Below are 19,098 nucleotides of genomic sequence, written 5' to 3'. Positions count from 1 at the left end.
TTAGAACCTCAGGGATCAACTTCTCAGCCCAATGCTTTCAAGTAGGAATAAGAGATCCTCCGGAAAAGGGCTTTATTCCGGAGGATCGTGCCAGTCTAGACGCTTTTTTCCAGCTTTTCCCCAAGCCGGAAAAAAGCGGCGGACATGTTTATTTAAATCCCGCGGGGGATATTTAAATCCCCCGCGGATTTCCCTATTCTGACTTACCTGCTTTGCATCACTTTTCCGGAATTTGGGGCCAGTGTAGACGTAGCCAAAGTGTTTTTGTCTCCACTTCTGGAAACTCTGGAAGAATTCCACCATGATTTCAACAGCTTCCACCCCACCATCAACTGCAGCCTGGACCAGTCTACACAAGAGAGCCACTTCCTGGGCAGCACGGTGTAAATAAGTGATGATCACATAAACACCTCCCTATACCAGAAACCTACTGATCGCTATACCTACCTTCATGCCTCCAGCTTCCATCCCGGACACACCACACGATCCATTGTCTACAGCCAAGCATTAAGTTACAACCGCATCTGCTCCAACCCCTCATACAGAGACCAACACCTACAAGATCTTCACCGAGCATTCTTGAAACTACGATATCCAAGTGAGGAAACAGACTAAAAGAGCCAGACATGTACCCAGAAGCCTCCTACTACAAGACAAGCCCAAGAAAGAAACCAAGAGAACACCACTGGCCATCACCTACAGACTTCAGCTAAAACCTCTCCAACGCATCATCAGTGATCGACAACCCATCCAGGACAATGATCGCCCACTTTCACAGGCCTTGGGAGGCAGGCCAGTCCTCGCCCACAGACAACCCGCCAACCTGAAGCAAATTCTCACCAGCAACTATACACTGCACCACAGTAACTCTAACTCAGGAACCAATCCCTGCAACAAACCTCAGTGCCAACTTTACCCTCATATCTACACCAGCGACACCATCACAGGACCTAACCAGATCAGACACACCATCACTGGTTCATTCACCTGCACAGCTACCAATGTAATATACGCCATCGTGTGCCAGCAATGCCCCTCTGCCATATACATTGGCCAAACTGGACAGTCCCTACATAAAAGAATAAATGGACACAAATCTGATATTAGGAATGGCAGTATACAAAAACCTGTAGGAGAACACTTCAATCTCCCTGGACACACAGTAGCAGAACTAAAGGTAGCCATCCTGCAGCAAAAAACTTCAAGACCAGACTTCAGAGAGAAACTGCTGAGCTACATAGTTCATCTGCAAATTTGACACCATTAGTTTAGGATTAAACAAAGACTGTGAATGGCTGGCCAACTACAAAAGCAGTTTCTCCTCTCTTGGTGTTCATACCTCCACATCAGCTGCTAGAAGAGGGAGTCATAGTGGAGAGCAGCCAAAGCAAAAGAGCTCCCAAGGTGATGCTGTGGCCGAAAGGACTAATTCGATTCTTGGCTTTCATATTACATAGGACATACGCACACAGACCACAGCTGGAATATGGTGTCCAGTTCTGGTACCCATGTTTCTAGAGCCTGACAAATTTGTGGATACCCACTTTATATCCGCGGGTGACCGCATCCACAGCTGCGGATACCCACAGCTCATTTTTGTGGATACAGATACAAATCGGCTGCGTCTAGATTGGCATGTTTTTCCGGAAATGCTTTTAACAGAAAAGTTTTCCGTTAAAAGCATTTTCGGAAAAGAGCGTCTAGATTGGCATGGACACTTTTCCGCAAAAGCACTTTTTGTAGAAAAGCATCGGTGCCAATCTAGATGCGCTTTTCCGCAAAAAAGCCCCGATCACCATTTTCTCAATTAGGGCTTTTTTGCAGAAAACAAATCTGAGCTGTCTACACTGGCCCTTTTGTGCAAAAGGGACTTTTGCCTGAACGGGAGCAGAATAGTATTTCCGAAAGAAGCACTGATTTCAGACAGTAGGAAGTCAGTGCTTTTGCGGAAATTCAAGCGGCCACTGTAGACAGCTGGCAAGTTTTTCCGGAAAAGCGGCTGATTTTCCAAAAAAACTGGCCAGTCTAGACACAGCCATTTTGTATCTGCGCAGGGCTCTGCATATTTGAAGAAGGGTTCAGGAAAAGCTGCAAGAATATTAGGTACCGGAGAGGAGGCTTATAGCGAGAGGCTTATGACACTCAGTCTATTTATCTTGTCAAAACAAAGATGAGGCACTGATGAGATCATGGTCTGTCACCACTTACACAGGGAGATCTCTGAGGACGGGCTCATTAATCTTCCTATGTATTTTAGAAACTTGCATCTGTCTGTGAGTCCATTTGTTCAAGAATCCTCCTAACGGGTACAAGCTGGCATAACGCTGACACGGGAATTGAGCCTAGGACCTCTGGAGCTTAGTGCACGAGTCTCTACCACACAAGCTAAAAGCCAGCTGGCTCTCAGGTAATGCTGTAGAGCAGCCTCATTAGTCTCTCTTGACTTGGTCCCAGTGCCATAAGTGGGATAGTGCACCGCACCCAGCAGGTGTGAGGGTTACACGAGGATCACCTGATTTGGTAGGCAGCTTCCTCTTTACCATCACTCAAAGCGAGGTCGGGTTGGGTTGTGCCAGGACAATGGGATGTTCCTGGAATGGGACTGTTTCATAGCAAATGGAAAGGGAGGGGTTATGCTCACACATGGCAGCAAGTGCCCCTATCAGCGGTCCCTGATCAGCAGTACGGACCCTGCTACCCTGGCCCAGGAGAAGCCAGCCTGTCTTGGACCCGGGTAAGTCTTCTAGATAAAGACACAATGAAATCCAGTAGCTGGAAGTGGAGCTAGACAAATTCATCCTGGGCCCATGACACACAACAGTGAGGGGCAGTAATAAGTAAAAGTACCTGCCAAGGCACATGGTGCATTCTCCATCACTGAAAACATTTCCATCAGAACTCATTGTCTTCCTGGGACAGCCACAAATTCTTGGGCTTAACACGGGAATTACAAGTTACTTTTTTTTGGCCTTGTGTGAAGCAGGCAGGACATGAAAAGTGTCCCCTCCCTCTCTCCCCCGGTGGGCCTATCTGCTCCTGAAATCTACAAAGCTAGGAGCTACGCCCAGGCTTATATTTTGTAAATGTATATTGCACGTCAAGGCCCGGCTGAGATGTTTCTGCACAGTTGGGCAATTATCTTAGCAGGCGCTCTTCGGTCCGGAGGAACGCTGGATGTGTTGGAGGGATGCTGTGGTTTCAGCGGGGTCACTCAAAATCCGATGTCTGCAATAGAAAGGTGTACGTCCGATATTTCGGCTTGGAACTGTGCCTTTCTTCTTTCCGTTTCTGGGATTGCTTCGTGTGGTACTAACCTTCGATTCTCATCCTTACTTCGGCGTAAATCTCCAGAATTGCCTTAAACGCAGGACTCAGCTAGCAGGGGGGACAGGAAAGGGTTAAATGACTTCAGCGGGGATTTCCCTACACCCCCCCCATGGGGGTGTATACCCCCCCTGAATTTCCCCAACAACCCCCCCCCCAAGTTTTGTGAACTATGGTGCCATACAGCCCACCTTCACCCTCACGGTCTCACCCTTCATCGAACCTGACACCCCCCCTTGTAAATTCAAACACCCCCCCCCAATTTCAATTCCTGGGGAGGCTACTGGACTCCAGCTGACTCCCAGAGGCAGGGGGTGTGGATCTAAAGAGGTGGCAGTGGTTCGGTGGGAGAGAGAGGGTCTAGGGCAGGGGTTCCCAACGTTGGGTATGCGTACCCCCAGGGGGTATGAGAAGCTTGTCAAGGGGGTACGGGGAATATTTGGTAAATAACTAGATTATCCTAATCGAAATATTCCAAAAGTAGTAGTGTTCGTGAAAAAAGTTGTGGATTCTAGAGTCTAGAATGTATTTCCTTTCATACTGAATAGGGGGCACGGGAAGGTTTACTAAAAACCAAGGGATGTGTCTAGACTGGCAAGTTTTTCCGGAAAATCAGCCGTTTTTCTGGAAAAACTTGCCAGCTGTCTACACTGGCCGCTTGAATTTCCGTAAACGTACTGACGATCTCATGTAAGATTGTCAGTGTTCTTGTGGAAATACGATGCTGCTCCCGTTCGGGCAAAAGTCCTTTTGCGCAAAACTTTTGCGCGAAAGGGCCAGTGTAGACAGCTCAGCTTTGTTTTGCGCAAAAAAGCCCCGATTGCGAAAATGGCGATCGGGGCTTTTTTGCGGAAAAGCGCATCTAGATTGGCACAGATGCTTTTCCACAAAAAGTGCTTTTGCGGAAAAGCGTCCGTGGCAATCTAGACGCGCTTTTCCGAAAATGCTTTTAACGGAAAAGTTTTCCGTTAAAAGCATTTGCGGAAAATCATGCCAGTGTAGACGTAGCCAAGGGGTATGGGGACCAAAAAAGGTTGGGAATCCCTGGTCTAGGGTGTGGGCTGGGCAGTTTCGATTGAGGAAGAAATTCTAGGAGCATCCCAGCCGGAGTTGACGCTTGTACTGAAAACCAAAGCCCAGGCAGGGGATGAGTCTGGACTCTGAGAGCAAAACCGTCTCAAAGGTACCTTGGGGTCGCCTGTGGTGTTTAGTGTCTTTGTTATTTCAGGGTGGATGGTAGGGTGCTAGGCCGCCGGTGGGGCAAACCCATGCCCAGAACGTCTGCGGGATGGTAGAGGGCGCGTGCTATGAACAGAGGCAGCCACCCGCAGACAGCTGCACGCTCAAGCAGCCAGATACCCGCCTATGGCACCAGCGCGCAGCAGGCGTAAGGGAACGGGAGAGATGCCTCCCCCCAGACCACAGATCCGTGCGCAGGGGCCCCTGGTGCAGGGCGGGAACCACGCCAGTGCAAAGGCAGCCACAGTGCCCTGCGCACCCAGATGTGCACCCAGGCTAACGCACGCCAGCCGTGTACACACAGCCCAAGCCCGGGGGGCGTGCCCGCCCGCAGCCCATGCTGCCATGCACCCGCCGTGGGCACGCCCCCACGTGGGCACCCAGCCGTGCACCCGCAGGACACGCCGGGCACAGATCCATCTACACTGGCAGAGAGTGAACAGTGACAGGCAGCCTCCCCCTTCTCGGCCCCCCCTCCCGGCTCTGACATCCTGAGTGTGTCTGCAGTAACACAATGAGCCCCTGAGGAGCGGTGAGTGGAATCGCTGAAGGAAACCGCTGCCTCTGCTTCCTCTCGCCAGCCCAGCCCTGCGCTCTGCACCCTGCCCAGGGCGGCTGGAGCCATGGGCCTGGCGGCGGAGCGGGAGGAGGACGCCAGCAGCCCCCGAGGTAATGAGAACCGCAGCTGGAGGGAGGGCGGCGGGGCCCTCGGGGACCCGGGTCAGAGACAGCCAACGCTTGGGCTCACTGGCTCCCCGTCTGGGGGGTCTCAGCCATTGTCCCTGGCCGGGATCCGGCCCTTGCAGAGGGGATGGGGGGAGATCCCTTCCCCCTGGGGGTGCACGGCTCCCCTGCCCGCGGGGTCCCTGAAGAGGGTGACGCAATGGGGGCGGGGGTGTAGACAGCCACGTCCTGCAGGGTCCCACCGGGCCGCGTCCGGGCACAAGGCCAGCGCTCGTGAAACGTCCTGGGACGGGGAAGCCATTCCGCAGCCCCCGCTGGGCTGGCAAGCTGCTCTGCTCCCTAGCCAGCCGCCTCCTCCCTTCCCGCCGGCCCCTTGGCCCTGGCCACCCCACCGTGGTAGCCGGCGTCCAGTCCCCCAGCTACCCGGCTCCTTCAGTTTCCTCACAAATCCATCTTTCCTCCTGCCCAGAACCCAGCCCCAGGGGGGCCTGCCCTGGCTAGCTCTCGGCCTGGCCCCGGGGTTAACCCCCCGGCCCGCTGGGGAGGCAGCGCCCTGGGGAGAGCAGGCTCCGTGCCAGCGGGGAGGGGTGGGCCGACCCCGGGCTGTTCTCTGCGGCTTTCCCTGCTTGGTCACTGCAGGCCTTGGCAGCCACAGCCGAATCTTTCCTGCTGAGTCACTGCCCAGCTCGCAGGCCTGGCTCAGCAGCCCGGGGCACCTGGGTGCCGGGATCTCGGGGGCACCCGGGAAGGCCCCGCCTCGTGGGGCTGCGCACACAGGCAGGCTGTCAGGGCGAAGGACGCTGTCCGTCCCTGTGTGTCCGTCCGTCGGCCGCTGCGTGGCTGCCCCCCCAGGCCAGTGGTTCCCACGTGGGGACCCGTCCTGAGAATTCAGGAAGACTTGGTGACCCAGGGCAATTCAAAACTGGGGGGAGAGAAGGGCAGAGCCTGTATGTGGGTCCAGACCCATAGGCTGGGAAACCCTGCTCTGGGTGCACCCCCCCGTCCCCGTCCCCTACCGCGCGTCCGCCTGGCCTCCTGCTCTTTCCTAGCATTGTCTAAGGGCCTCCCGCGTGTCTGCCTGTCCGTCCCCGTCCCCATGTCCGGGCAGGCGTGTGGACGTCCAGCCTGGCTTCCTGCCTCCGTCCTGGGGAAGCAGCGGGGGGGGGGGGGAGGCTCTTCCTGCCTCGGGGGGCCCTTAATGCAGCCCGTTGCCCCTAGAGGAGGGCTGGCCGGAAGCGGAGAAGGCCGAGAAGCTGGCCAGAGGCGCGGCTGTGAAATGGGCCTCGGGGGTGTTTTACCGGCCGGACAAGCTGGAGGGCCTGGGGCACTATCGGAGCCGGGAGGCCCAGCGGAACAGTTCCATCCAGTCCCGGCTAAAGGTAGGCGCTCGGGGAAGGGCCGCCTGCCTCGCCCCCGGCCATCGTCCTACCCAGCCCGCTCCCCTCTGTGCCCGGGAGCCAGGGGCCTGGCCTGGTTCCTGGGGCCACGCCAGAGCGGGGGACCCTGTGGAAGGAGGCTGCAGAAAAGGGGCTGGCACGTCGCCCGCCCCGCCAGCGCTGGCCCACGCACAGCGCCCGTCTGCGCCAGGCCACGTCTGCGCCACGCCACCCACGTGGCTGATCGCGGAGACTTGCCGGCCGGGCCCCTGCCGGCCAATGGAAGGCCAGGAGCCCGGGGGAGCTGGAGGGATCGGTGACTTTCACGCCCAGCGCAGGGGGCGGGAGACGCAGGCTTCGGGCCCGGGCCCTGCCACGGCGGGCGAGTGGGATCCGGGCAGGCCGAGCCCGGGGCATCTCCGGGGTGCACCTGCCGCTTCTTGCCCTGCCCGGAGCCAGTCCCTGGGGGCTGGGCTCAGAGCAGCGACCCGGCCGGCAGGGAAAGCCCTGGTCTGCGCTCCCGGGCGGCTCCGGCTCGAGGGGCACGGAGACGGGGCGAGCAGCCAGCGGCTGCTGTCGCCTGGCGGGTGGGCCGGGGGGACCTGTCTGGAGGAGCCGGCGGAAGCGAGGGGTCTGTGTGGGCGGTGGGACCTGAGCCACCTCCATCACTGTCCCGTGGCCAGGGGGACGTGTCTGTGCTCCGGCCAAACAAGCCAGCGCAGGAGGGGGCCGGGGGCGGAGCAAGGGGGCAGCTTGCTCCCTCCTCCCCGTGCTGAAGTTGGGCGGAGGAGCGTGGAGGGACAGGTTATCGGTCCTGGGGCTGCAGGGGGGGCCTGGCAGATTGTGGGGGGTCAGGGGCTGCAGGGGGGCCTGGCAGATTGCGGGGGGTCAGGGGCTGTGGGGGGGCTGGAGAGCAGGGGGTCAGAGGGGCAGGGCAGGGCTGGCGGAGCGTGGCGGCCCCACATCTCTGGGGCCAGGGCGCTCACCCTTCCTGCCCGCCCTGCGTCCCAGTCGACGGTGCAGTCCCACCTGGAGGGGGTGAGCGCGGGGCTGGAGCAGCTGCGCTCGGCGGCCGGCGACGTGCGGAGCCTGCGCCGGGACCTGGGTGCCGTGTGGTGGCAGCTGCGGGGCAGCGCCGGGGCCTTCCGGAGCCTGGAGCCGCTGCGGGCCGTGGCGGCGGAGCACGCACAGCTGGCCGCGGTGGTGCAGGCGCTGCCCCAGCTCTCCTCAGGTGAGGGGACCCCGCGGCCCAGCCCCTCCCCAGCCCCCCGGCTTCCCAGGGCCATGACAGACGCGGGTGTCTACGCACACAGCCCCCGGGCCGCGAGGGAGGCCTGGGCACCCTGTGGCCAAGCACATCCCTGCAGCCCGGGGCGTGGGACTCAGGCTTTCTCCCCTCTCCGGGGCTGCCTCCCTTGTGCCCACCCTGGGCGGGGGGAGCGGCTGCCCAGCGCAGAAGGAGGTTCCCAGGCAGTTTCCCGGGAGGGATTTGGGGCTCTGGGCACAGCTGGCCAGGCCGGCGTTTTTAGCTAGGGGCGGCCCGGTTTTCAGAGGCGGAGCAGGCTCGCGGCCCCGTAGGACCGGGGATTCCCGGCACCTCGACCAAGCAGGGGCCAGCAGCCCTGTGGGCATGAGGGGGAGCCGGGCACGGGTTGAACGGGGCAGAGGGGGCCCTCGATCCCTGCCCCCAAAGGGAGGCGCTAGGCAGCAGCGGGGTCCTGGCCCGTGGCGAGGGCGGGACCCACCGAGGGGAGCCGGGCGCTGGAGGGTCCCAGGCGGTTTGATCTCTCCTCTCTGCGCAGTCCGCGACCTCCTGGCGCAGTCCCTCCAGCTCCTCCATGACCAGCAGCTCCTGGAGGCCCACGCCGGGCTCATGGCGCTGGAACGCCTGCGGGACAAGACCTACGCCCAGCTGGGCGGTGGCGACGGCCCCCTGGGCGAGCCGGCCGTGGCAGCGGTGGAGTCCCTCTTCAGGGGCCTGCCGGAGCTGAGCGAGGCGCTGGCGCAGCAGCTGTGGTGCACCGTGGGCCGGGGCGTGGAGCTGGTGCAGGAGGACCCGGCTCGCTTTGTCGCGGCCGTGCGGATCGTCGAGCGGGAGGAGGGCCTGGACGGCGCCCCCCGGGCCCACCGGTTCCTCCCTCCCGGGCGCCCCAGAGCCTGGAGGCAGAGGTTCTACCAGGTCCTGGAGGAGACGGTGGCTGCGAACCACTTCCAGGCCGACCCCGTGGACCCGAAGGGGCCGGGGCTGGGCCGGCACCTGGCCGTGCTGCAGCGCGACATCCTGGCCGAGCTGCGGGTGGTGAAGGACCTGATGGCGCAGTGCTGCCCGCCCCACTACGACATCGTGGGCGTCTGCACCCGCCTGTACCACCGGGCCCTCTGCGCCCAGCTGCAGGGCGTGGCCGGCAGGGACCTGGACAAGCAAGAGCTCTTCCTGCTCCTCGTCTGGGTGCTGCACGTGTACCCCGGGTCAGTGCCGGGCTGGGGGGGGGCGTCCGCCCGCCTGGAGCAGGGGTGCTAGTCACCGGCTCGCCTCCTTCCTCCCCGCAGCCCGGAAATGATGGGTCACCCCGACCTTCTCCCCGAGGTGCAGGTGGCCGCGCTGGGCCCCCTGCTGCCCGCCGAGGTGCTGGACCAGATGGAGCGGGCGTACGTGGGGAAAGTCAAGGTGAGGGGCAGGGGAGCTGCATGGGCGAGCGTCCCACGCGGGGAGGGAGTTGCCCATTTGTGGGAGGCGGGGGGCGCCTGAGAGTCAGGCCAGGACGGCTTCTCTCCCTCCCTGCTCTGCGGCGCGGGCGCTGGCGCCCAGACCGTGCTGCTGTGCTGTGCCGTGCCGTGCCCACCACCCGGCTTGCCGCGGCCGGGAGCCCTGGGTGATCCTCCTGGCAGGTGGCTGAGCAGCTGCCAGGCCCGGCTCGCCGCCCCCTGGAAGCAGACAGAGAGCCCGGCAGCTCGGTGTGACCGGCGCTGGCAGCTGGTTCTTGGCTCGGGGCGCGGGGTGGCCCCTGCAGGGCCGTGGGCCCCGTTGGTCGGGCTGCAAGCGGGCAGCCGGCCTGCAGCCTCCCCGGGCGCTTCGGGAGCCGCAGCGTGGGCCGGCTTTCAACACGGGCCCCAGGGCCGTCTCCGCGGTGGGGCGCCCACGCCGGGGCGTTCGCAGCGTCCGCCCGGCGTCCGCCTCAGCCCCCCGGCCTCCCGTCTGGCAGGCCAGCGTGGCGGAGTGGATGCGGCGCACGCTGGAGGTGGAGGTCAAGGAGTGGTTCCGGGACGAGGAACCAGAAATGGATCATTTGGGCTTCTTCCAGTCTGCCCTGCCCGTCATCGTCATGCAGGTGGGCCGGGCCGGGGCAGGGCGGGCGCTGGCGGTGCCCTGCGAGGGGGCCGAGGGGCCCTGGTTGGGGGGCCCGTGTCGCTGGGGGGCCCTGGCACCCTGGGGCGCCTCACCCCATGCACACTCGCCCTGCTCCACCGTGCGCTGGCCTGGCCTGGCTCTCGGGCCCCCGAGGACCCGCCTGTCCCCGTGCGGGAGGAGGCTCCGCAGAGGGCTCACCCCAGCTCCATGTCACGCCTGGCCTGGGGCCCTCCCCGGCGGTCGCTGCTGGGCCTGCGAGGCTGCTCTCCCGGCTCCTCCTGCCCTGGCGGGGAGGTCTCCGAGTGCGAGGCCCCTGCCCTGCGGGCTGCCCGCGGGCGAGGGGTAGCCTGGCGCTGGGTGCCCGGTGCCCTGCCGGAGGGGCGTGGGGCCGCCCGCGGGCGAGGGGTAGCCCGGCGCTGGGTGCCCGGTGCCCTGCCGGAGGGGCGTGGGGCCGCCCGCGGGCGAGGGGTAGCCTGGCGCTGGGTGCCCGGTGCCCTGCCGGAGGGGTGTGGGGCCGCCCGCGGGTGAGGGGTAGCCCGGCGCTGGGTGCCCGGTGCCCTGCCGGAGGGGTGTGGGGCCGCCCGCGGGTGAGGGGTAGCCCGGCGCTGGGTGCCCGGTGCCCTGCCGGAGGGGCGTGGGGCCGCCCGCGGGTGAGGGGTAGCCTGGCGCTGGGTGCCCGGTGCCCTGCCGGAGGGGCGTGGGGCCGCCCGCGGGCGAGGGGTAGCCTGGCGCTGGGTGCCCGGTGCCCTGCCGGAGGGGTGTGGGGCCGCCCGCGGGTGAGGGGTAGCCCGGCGCTGGGTGCCCGGTGCCCTGCCGGAGGGGTGTGGGGCCGCCCGCGGGCAGGGCAGTGACCTTGTGCCTGGCTCTGCCTGCCCAGATGCTGGGGGAGAACATCCGGGTGGCGTCCCTGGTGACGGAGTCCCTGCAGCAGAAGGTGCACGCCATGGCCCTGGGCGAGCTGGAGGCCTTTCTGCTCAGGTCAGTGGTGGCCGCGGGGGGCCGGGCCCTGTCCCCACTCTGCTCCCTGGGGACAGCTCCAGGGCCGGAGCCCTCTCGGCCGCCCCTCATGGCCCCGCATGCCCCCCCCAGGCTGCGCGAGGCCCTGGGGGAGTGTGGCAAGGAGCACCAGAGGGACCCGGCCCGGCCCCAGCATTACGTCTCCTACCTGCTGGCCGTGCTCAACAACACCCTGGCGCTGAGGTAACCCGGCCCCGGGCCGGCAGCTCCTTCCTGGGCCCTGCTCGCCCCCGCTGCTTCCCTCGAGCCCCCCCGCACGGCTCCCCCACAGCCTCCCCCCGGCACGGCTCCCCCACGACCTCCCCCCGGCACGGCTCCCCCACAACCTCCCCCCCCGGCACGGCTCCCCCACGACCTCACCCCTGGCACAGCTCCCCTCTGCTCCCCCACAACCTCCCCCCCAGCACGGCTCCCCCACAACCTCTCCCCCCGGCATGGCTCCCCCACAACCTCACCCCTGGCACAGCTCCCCTCTGCTCCCCCACAACCCCCCCGGGCACAGCTCCCCCCCTAGGCACAGCTCCCCCTCTGCTCCCCCACCCCCCGGCACAGCTCCCCCTCCCCCACAGCCCCCCCGGGCACAGCCCCCCCTCCCCTACCCCCAAGGCCCTGAGACTGGTTCCTCAGAGCCCCTGCAGTCCTTTCCCCCCTTCTCCAGAGTGTCGCCCGCACTGGGCCTGAGTCTCCCCCAGAGCCCAGGCTCCCGGGCTGCCTGCCCCAGCCCCCCCCCCCCCTCAGCGTCTGTCTCCTTCTAGCTCTTCCATCCCCACCCTGCACCCCGGCGGCGCGTCCCCGGCTGAGCCGGCGGGAATCCCCCCCTCCCTGACGGCGGCGCTGGACCGGACCCAGAAGAAGGCCTGTCGGCTGCTGCTGGAGGAGCTGCTGGCGGAGCTGCAGGTACGCGCGGCCGAGAGGGGCGGGAATAGCGGGGCCAGGACCTGAGACCCCCCCCACACGCCGCGTCCCGTCCACACTCACGTGGAGCGAGCCGGCTTAGCGCCGCCCGGCTGTCTGAACCGAACTCCCAGCCGAGCTTACGAGCGCCCACGCAAGGCTCACGCGCGCGTGCCCTCGTCGGCCAGCCGTGTCGCCTCCGCAGCCAGCGCTCGCAAGAGGCTTCGCCGGGGTCTCGCCCGTCAGCCCGTGTTGGCTGGGGCTAACTACACCCAGTTCTTTATTGGCGGCCTCTTGCCTCCGCTGCCCGGGTGTCCTGCCTGGCGCTGACGTGGGACGATCATCAGGCAATCCCGCGTACCCCTTAAACAACCGGCCCGGCCTTCGCGTTCGGCCGGTCCCCTGGCATGTCCCCGCTGCGCCAAACGCACCGGGAATCAACACGGGCACGCCGGCGGGGCGGGGCCACGCTCCCTGGGACGAGAGGCAGAGAAACGGCAACACGCCGAGACCTGCCGGGGGACACCCTGCCCTGCCCGGGCGCTCAGCCGGTCGCACGGAGCCAGCGGGGAACGGACATCCACCCGCAGCCCTGACCCTGGTTCCTTGGGCTTCAGCAAAGGCGCTAACTGGATGTCGCAGTATAAAGCCGCCTGCCCTGCCTTTCACACCGCGCTGACGTCAAAAGCTACAGACTTTCTCTACCGGCAGGGCCATCCGGGGGCCCAGGGCAACCTCTCCCGCCACAGGCCCCGCCTCCACTCCAGGCCCCACCCCTTCCTGCTTGCCCCGCCCCCGAGCAACCGGCTTGGGAGATTGCGGGGGCCTGGCCTGGTGGCAGCAGGGGTCAGCCCCCCCCTTCTCACCTCCCGGCAGCCTGCTCTGCTCCTCCCTGCCCTCCCGCCCCCTGCACTCCGCCTGACTCCCGCCCGTGCAGTGAATGCGAGAGGGGCCAGCCGCTGCCCCAGGCTCCCAGCCCCGGGTAATCCGAAGGGCCCGTCCCTTGGACGGTTGGGGCAGCCACCGCGGGGGCCCCAAAGGCGCAGGGCCTGGGCCAGCCACTCGGAACCCTCCTCTCTGCACAGGTGAGGGCTCTGCACCTCGTGTTGCCCAGGAGGTGCGGTCGAGCGGCTGTTCACCAGTTGGGGTTCCCCGCTCTCTGCTCAGGCTCCGGGTGGGGGGTGACTGGTTTCAGGATCTGTCTGCATCTAGCCCAGCTTCCGGATCCACCCCCCCCCCTTTCACCAGTTCCATTTCCTCTCCGGTTTTCCCCCGGATACTCTCTCTCCAGTGTGGCTGCAGACTGAATTCCCCTCTGCATCCCAACTGGAATGGTGCCTGCTCACGCCCACAGCTCTCTTATTTCCTCCTGCGTCTGAGCAGAAACGTGTCTAATGTGCCGCCTTTCTCCTCCTCGCTTCCTACAACCCTGCTCCTGTTCTATTATTTTATCCCCTCCCTGCCACCCGTGCTCTGGTGCACACACTAGCTCAGCAGCGCGAGTCTTCCCCTTTTCCAACAGCTTTTTCCAACTTTGGGTGGACTCTGAGCCCCCGCCACCCAGCCCTGCCCATGCTGCCAAAAGTCCCACCCCTTCCAACACAGCAGGCTCTGCAGCAGGGCTAGGACCAGGGGGAGGGTCACCACACTGCACAGCACTGAGGGCGCCTCGGCCAGCTCTTTTACAACTCTTGGGTGTAAGTTCTCCCCACCTGCTGATTTCAAAATCCCTGCTGCCCAGCACCCTGCTGAGACACTAGCGGGAGCCAGCAGCGTGGGATGGGCTTGTCCCTGACGCCACGTGGGTGCTCTGTGTGCTTCAGCCCCTGTATGTGCAGCTGCCGTCCCGCAAGTGGCTGGCTGGGGACCAGCTGGTGACCAGCATGTGCGGGGTGATCGACAAGTACATGAGCGACATCTCCCATGCCCAGAAACCCATCTTCTCGGTATGGCTGCCCCAGAAGCTTTCCTTGTACCGCCCGCTGCCCGTGCGACACCCCCCCCTTCTGGGAGCGGGTGTGGCTGGCTCCCCGCCGGGTGGGCTGGGAGGCGCGTGCTGTGCCCTGGGAAGGGGCGTGGTGCTGAGTGTGCCCCCTGCGCACTGGGGACTCCCGGGGGCACGGTGCCGCTCCTAGGGGACTGGGCTCTCTGCCCGATGGCGGGGCAGGAATAAGAGTCCCAGAACGGTGATGGGGCGGGAGCAGGGCCAGTGGGTTCTGGGAGGAGCTGGCCTCCAAGGGATGAGCGCGGTTGGGTCAGACGGGAGCATACCCCTCCGTGGGGGCCCAGCGAGGCTGTCGGGGGCGCGGGGCCCTGACATGGACCATTCCCGCCTCCGGGCTACTTTCGGAGGAAACAGGGCAGGAAGTGAGGGGCGGGGGCGCGGCGCACATGGGACGGGGATCCTCAAAGGGGGCCAGGCTAGAAGTTTGGGAACATCTGGGTTAGCCTGGCCAGGGCAGGTGGGTTCCTACCACTGGGGCTGGGTTCCTCCTGCCCCTACGAACTCCTGTGCCTGGGGGAGCCCGGCTGGGCACCTGGCCCATCCCACCTGCTCTGTGGGGATAGTTTCCATAGAGCTCCCCACAGCTCTTGGTCGGGTTCTCAGGGTTGGGGGAAGCCAGGAGACGCCCCCGGTGCCCATTGATTCCCCGAAACCACCAGTCCCACCCCTAGGGGGCGCCCGGCACCTTCCCTCCGCCCCCTGGTGGGATCACCCTGAAAATTAACGCCTCCCCTTCATAGGCCGCCTGGCCAAGCCGTAGCCCCTTCCACTGCCCCGGGGGCCTGGCCCTCCCACCTGCCCGGCCTGGTCACGCTCCCCCCACTCCGTCCGCGCCCGCCAATGCCCAGAATGGAGCATGCTGGTCCTGCTCGTCTCCGGTTTGGCTCCCACTAGCTGCGGTGGCCCCGGGTGACCCCAGCGAAGGGCTTGGCCTCTCACCCGCTCTCCGCTCCCGCCGGAGCCTAGGTCCTGCTGGCCGAGAGCGAGCACCTGGTCATGAGTCACTACGTGCGGGCGCTGCTGGAGAAGAAGATGGTGTGCCGGAGCGCCGAGGAGCGGAGCCAGCTCTCCGCCCGCCTGCTCCAGGACGCCTCCCAGCTCAGGGAGCTTTTCCACAACCTGGTGAGGGGAGCTGCCCCCCAGAGGCGCGAGGTCAGGCTGGCAGGTCGGCGCTGCTGGGGGGCGGGCAGCCACGGCAGGTAGCAGGTTTAAAACAAAGTAAAGGCACTATTTCTTCATGAAGCACGCAGCCGACCTGCGGAACTCCTTGCCACAGGATGTGGTGAAGGCCAGGACTTTAACAGGGCTCAGAAAAGAACTAGATGAATTCATGAAGGTTAGGTCCATCAATGGCTGTTAGGGTTGATGTCCCTGGCCTCTGTTTGCCAGAAGCTGGGAATGGCTGACAGGAGAGGGATCACTTGATTCCTTGTTTGTTCCCTCCCTCTGGGCCACTGTGGGCTCGATGGACCTTTGGTCTGACCCCGTCTGGCCGCTCTTGTGTTCTTAAATGTTCCCCCCCCGGAGGGCGAGGGAATTGTCCGCTGCCCTCCCCAGTGGCGGTCCATAGTCATAGCCAGTGGGTGGCCATGTGGCCAGAAGGGCCCTTGCCTTGTGGATCTAGAGGTGGGAGACGCACGTCCTGGCTCCAGGGGCTAGTGAAATACCCAAAGTAACAGCGGCGGGAGGCCTGCCCCAGAAGAGCCCGTCGCCTGCTGGACTGGCAGCCTGGCAGAGCCGCTGGGGGGCGCGAAACACGACGCAGATTCTCGGCTCCTATCGCTCACCCAAAGCGACGTTGGGCGGCAAGTTGCTGGGGGGGAGGGGCTGGCTCCCCCTGGACGTTAGGCCAAGCCACATGCTGGCTGCGGGAGGCTGGATCGCTCCGTTCTCAGGCCGGAGGGGTCGGGCGTGAGCACATCACCCCCCAGGATGCCCTGTGGCCCAAGCACGGTGGCCGGACGCTGAACTGAGCCCCTGGGCCTGGTGGGTGCTGTCCACAGGCCAGCGTGCCGGGCCCACAGGCTCCCTGGGGTGGTGCTTTGTGTCTGGCCCGGCTCCTGACGCTGCCTGGTTCCTTCCGGCAGGGCCTGGCTGAGAGCGAGCAAAGCCTGGAGGTGATATGCGCCCTCCAGGAGCTCATCCGCCTGCAGGACCCGGCCTTGCTCAGCCTGGAGGTGCTGGGATTTGTGACGAAGTACCCCGACGTCAGGTACCCTCTCCTCGCAAGCCTGTTCGTCCCCGAAAGCCACGGGGGCAGGGCCCGTAGGCACGGCAGCGGCCGGCTGGCTCCCGCCGCTCAGCCTCAGCTCACCTGTCGGAGCAGCACAGGGGCCCCTGGCTCCCGCCGAAGGGTTCCCCTTTGCTGAACCCACCCCAGAGCCAAAGCCCCTTGTTTGGTGGCTTCCCAAGAGGTTTCTTTTATGTTGTCCAGCGAGATAAAGAAATGTCAGATGGCCAGCGGGGCGGGGCAGTGGGACTAACCCCGCCTCTCTGTCCTTCTGCTGCCCTCTCACTTAACCAGCCGTTCGAAAAACCCCAGTGGAGGAGAACCAAACACGGAGGAGAAAAGAGAAAAGAGAAAGTTTTCCCAAAGAGCCCCTCCTCCACTCCCCTCTCATTCGCCGCTGCTCAGCAGCCAAAGAGCTGAAAGGAGAAAAAGGAACCGACCAGACACGGGAATTCAAAGTCGGCCCAGACCAAAGAAGTCCCATTATTTAGCGAAAAATGCCGGCGCTTCGCTTGGTGGCTTTGCTGGCTGGTTGCTTCGCCTCAGCCTGGCATGGACCAATGACACCGACCCAGGCAGGCGGCCGTATGGCTGGGGTCCTGCCACAGTCACGATCCCTTTTGGTAAATGTCACCATCCGAGCATTTCAAAGCTCTTGAAAGTCCCGGTCTGAGATATTTCAATCTTCAATGTCAGGGTTTCTAACCAGGCAGGTGGGTCCTGACCCAACAGGGAGGCTCAGGAGGAGGGTGTCAAGGTTATTGTAGGAGGGGTCACTGTATTTCCACCCTTACGTCGGTGCTGCTTCCAGAGCCGGGCGGCCAGGGAGCAGCAGCTGCTGGCCAGAAGCCCCGCTCTGAAAGCAGCATCCTGCCAGCAGCAGTGCAGAAGTAAGGGTGGTGATACCAGACCGTCTCCCTGCGTCTGCGCTGCTGCTGGCGGTGGCTCTACCGTCAGAGCTGGGCTCCCGGCCAGCAGCCGCTGCTCCCCAGCTGCCCTGTTGGGAAGGCATCCCAAACATAAGGTTGGCAATACCGCTGCCCCCAAATCAGGGCTGGATTTACCCCTCATGCGTCCCTAGGCATGTCACTTTCAGTGCCTCCCCAGCCTGCAGCCGACCTTTGTGCTTTCTGCAAGAAATGGAGGCAGGGGGGTCACTGTCTCTCTCTCTGGTTTCCTGCCCCACAGCGACGAGCACATCTCCATTGTGCTGGAGCTCCGGGGTGACGTCTCCAAGGAGGCCCGGAACGTGGTGCTGGAAATGATGGCGCAGAATCCGCAGACCCTGCCCGAAAACTACCGGCCCATCTTCAGCAGCATCCTGGTCCCAGCTCCGGACCTGCCCTTCTGCCTTGGCAAGAGCAAGTGTGCATGAGACATGGACACCGCTGCCCCGTGTCTGCGAACGAGGGATCTGCAGGCTCTGAGGGGCCCTGGGTGGGCCTGGGCAGACGCCGTGTGAGGCACCGACTGGTCTCCAGAGACGGGGCAGGGGAAGTCTGGAGAGAGGAGATACTGATGCACCTGATCCTCAGGGACTGGCAGCTTGGTACCTGCTTTCCTGGCCCCACTGATCACCTGGCTAGGGAACCTCGGGTGGGGTGAACCCCACTGGATGTGTGGCCCTAAGCACTTCAGCTCTGCCCCTTCCGGTCTCTAGGCCTCTGCTCATGAGTGGCTGGTGAACCCAGGTCTGGGAGAGGCAAGTCCCCAGCCCCGCCCCTTCTGCCTGAGGCCACACCCTTCCCCTGATGACCCACCCCTTCTGTATGATGCCCCGCCCCTTCTGCCTGAGGCCACACCCTTCTCCTGATGACCCACCCCTTCTGTATGATGCCCCGCCCCTTCTGCCTGAGGCCACACCCTTCCCCTGATGACCCACCCTTCTGTATGATGCCCCGCCCCTTCTGCCTGAGGCCACACCCTTCCCCTGATGACCCACCCCTTCTGTATGATGCCCCGCCCCTTCTGCCTGATGCCACACCCTTCTCCTGATGACCCACCCCTTCTGTATGATGCCCCGCCCCTTCTGCCTGAGGCCACACCCTTCTCCTGATGACCCACCCCTTCTGTATGATGCCCCGCCCCTTCTGCCTGAGGCCACACCCTTCTCCTGATGACCCACCCCTTCTGTATGATGCCCCGCCCCTTCTGCCTGAGGCCACACCCTTCCCCTGATGACCCACCCTTCTGTATGATGCCCCGCCCCTTCTGCCTGAGGCCACACCCTTCCCCTGATGACCCACCCCTTCTGTATGATGCCCCGCCCCTTCTGCCTGAGGCCACACCCTTCCCCTGATGACCCACCCCTTCTGTATGATGCCCCGCCCCTTCTGCCTGAGGCCACACCCTTCTCCTGGTGAACCACCCCTTCTGTATGATGCCCCGCCCCTTCTGCCTGAGGCCACACCCTTCCTCTGATGACCCACCCTTCTGTATGATGCCCCACCCCTTCTGCCTGAGGCCACACCCTTCCCCTGATGCCCCGCCCCTTCTGCCTGAGGCCACACCCTTCCCCTGATGACCCACCCCTTCTGCCTGATGCCACACCCGTTCTGCCTGAGGCCCCACTGTGCTATCCAGGCCCTACGGGAGCCAAGGCCCCACACTGTAGGGACAGGCCACCCCCCAGCAGGAGACGTGTGGCCCCAGTTCCCCCCCACCCCAGCATGGGGAGAGCAGGAAGCTCGCAGCCCCAGCCTCCCCAGCCCCAGGAGGGCTGGCGGCACGGCGGATGCTTTCTGTCACCTGAGCCTGGGAGGGGGTGTAACTAGGTGACCCCTTTTCCCCGGAGAGCAGGACAAAGGCTGGGGGGTAGGGCGGGCTGCTGGGTGTGAGAGTCTCACTGGCTTGGGGGCAGGGCCCTTGGCTCTGGGCCCCTCTCCCCAAGATGGGTTGTAATGGCTGCTCCTGGCTCCTGTGCCGATTAGTCTGTTCGACGCCGTGTCCCTGTCGACTAATAAACCTTCTGCTCTCCCGG

The 19,098-nt window shown here is 63.9% G+C and overlaps 1 protein-coding gene across 2 annotated transcripts; it reads left to right on the top strand.

The window, feature by feature from the left end:
* Positions 1-4,738: 4,738 nt before the first annotated feature.
* On the top strand, positions 4,739-19,098 carry EXOC3L1 (exocyst complex component 3 like 1). 2 transcript variants are annotated; one of them, XM_075940539.1, is made up of 14 exons: positions 4,742-5,232; positions 6,466-6,626; positions 7,635-7,854; positions 8,426-9,092; positions 9,174-9,291; positions 9,827-9,952; positions 10,850-10,950; positions 11,062-11,172; positions 11,745-11,886; positions 13,707-13,829; positions 14,855-15,010; positions 15,976-16,100; positions 17,307-17,852; positions 18,522-19,098. In XM_075940539.1, the coding sequence occupies exons 1-13, from the start codon at positions 5,187-5,189 to the stop codon at positions 17,491-17,493; spliced, it is 2,283 nt and encodes a 760-aa protein (XP_075796654.1). In that variant the 5' UTR covers positions 4,742-5,186; the 3' UTR covers positions 17,494-17,852; positions 18,522-19,098. The 2 variants fall into 2 exon arrangements, with proteins under 2 accessions (XP_075796655.1, XP_075796654.1); XM_075940540.1 differs by lacking the exons at positions 9,827-9,952; positions 18,522-19,098 and having other exon boundaries at positions 4,739-5,232; positions 17,307-17,804.

The sequence above is a fragment of the Pelodiscus sinensis genome, chromosome 12, assembly GCF_049634645.1.
Source record: "Pelodiscus sinensis isolate JC-2024 chromosome 12, ASM4963464v1, whole genome shotgun sequence".
NCBI lineage: Eukaryota > Metazoa > Chordata > Testudines > Trionychidae > Pelodiscus > Pelodiscus sinensis.
This window is presented reverse-complemented; position numbering and strand designations above follow the sequence as displayed.

Excerpts from the sequence above, each read along its gene's own strand:
- EXOC3L1 (XM_075940539.1), top strand. The coding sequence starts at position 5,187 with ATGGGCCTGGCGGCGGAGCGGGAGGAGGACGCCAGCAGCCCCCGAG. Across the intron at positions 9,093-9,173 it reads GTGCTGCACGTGTACCCCGG|CCCGGAAATGATGGGTCACC; the intron begins GTCAGTGCCGGG and ends TCCTCCCCGCAG. Across the intron at positions 11,173-11,744 it reads AACAACACCCTGGCGCTGAG|CTCTTCCATCCCCACCCTGC; the intron begins GTAACCCGGCCC and ends GTCTCCTTCTAG.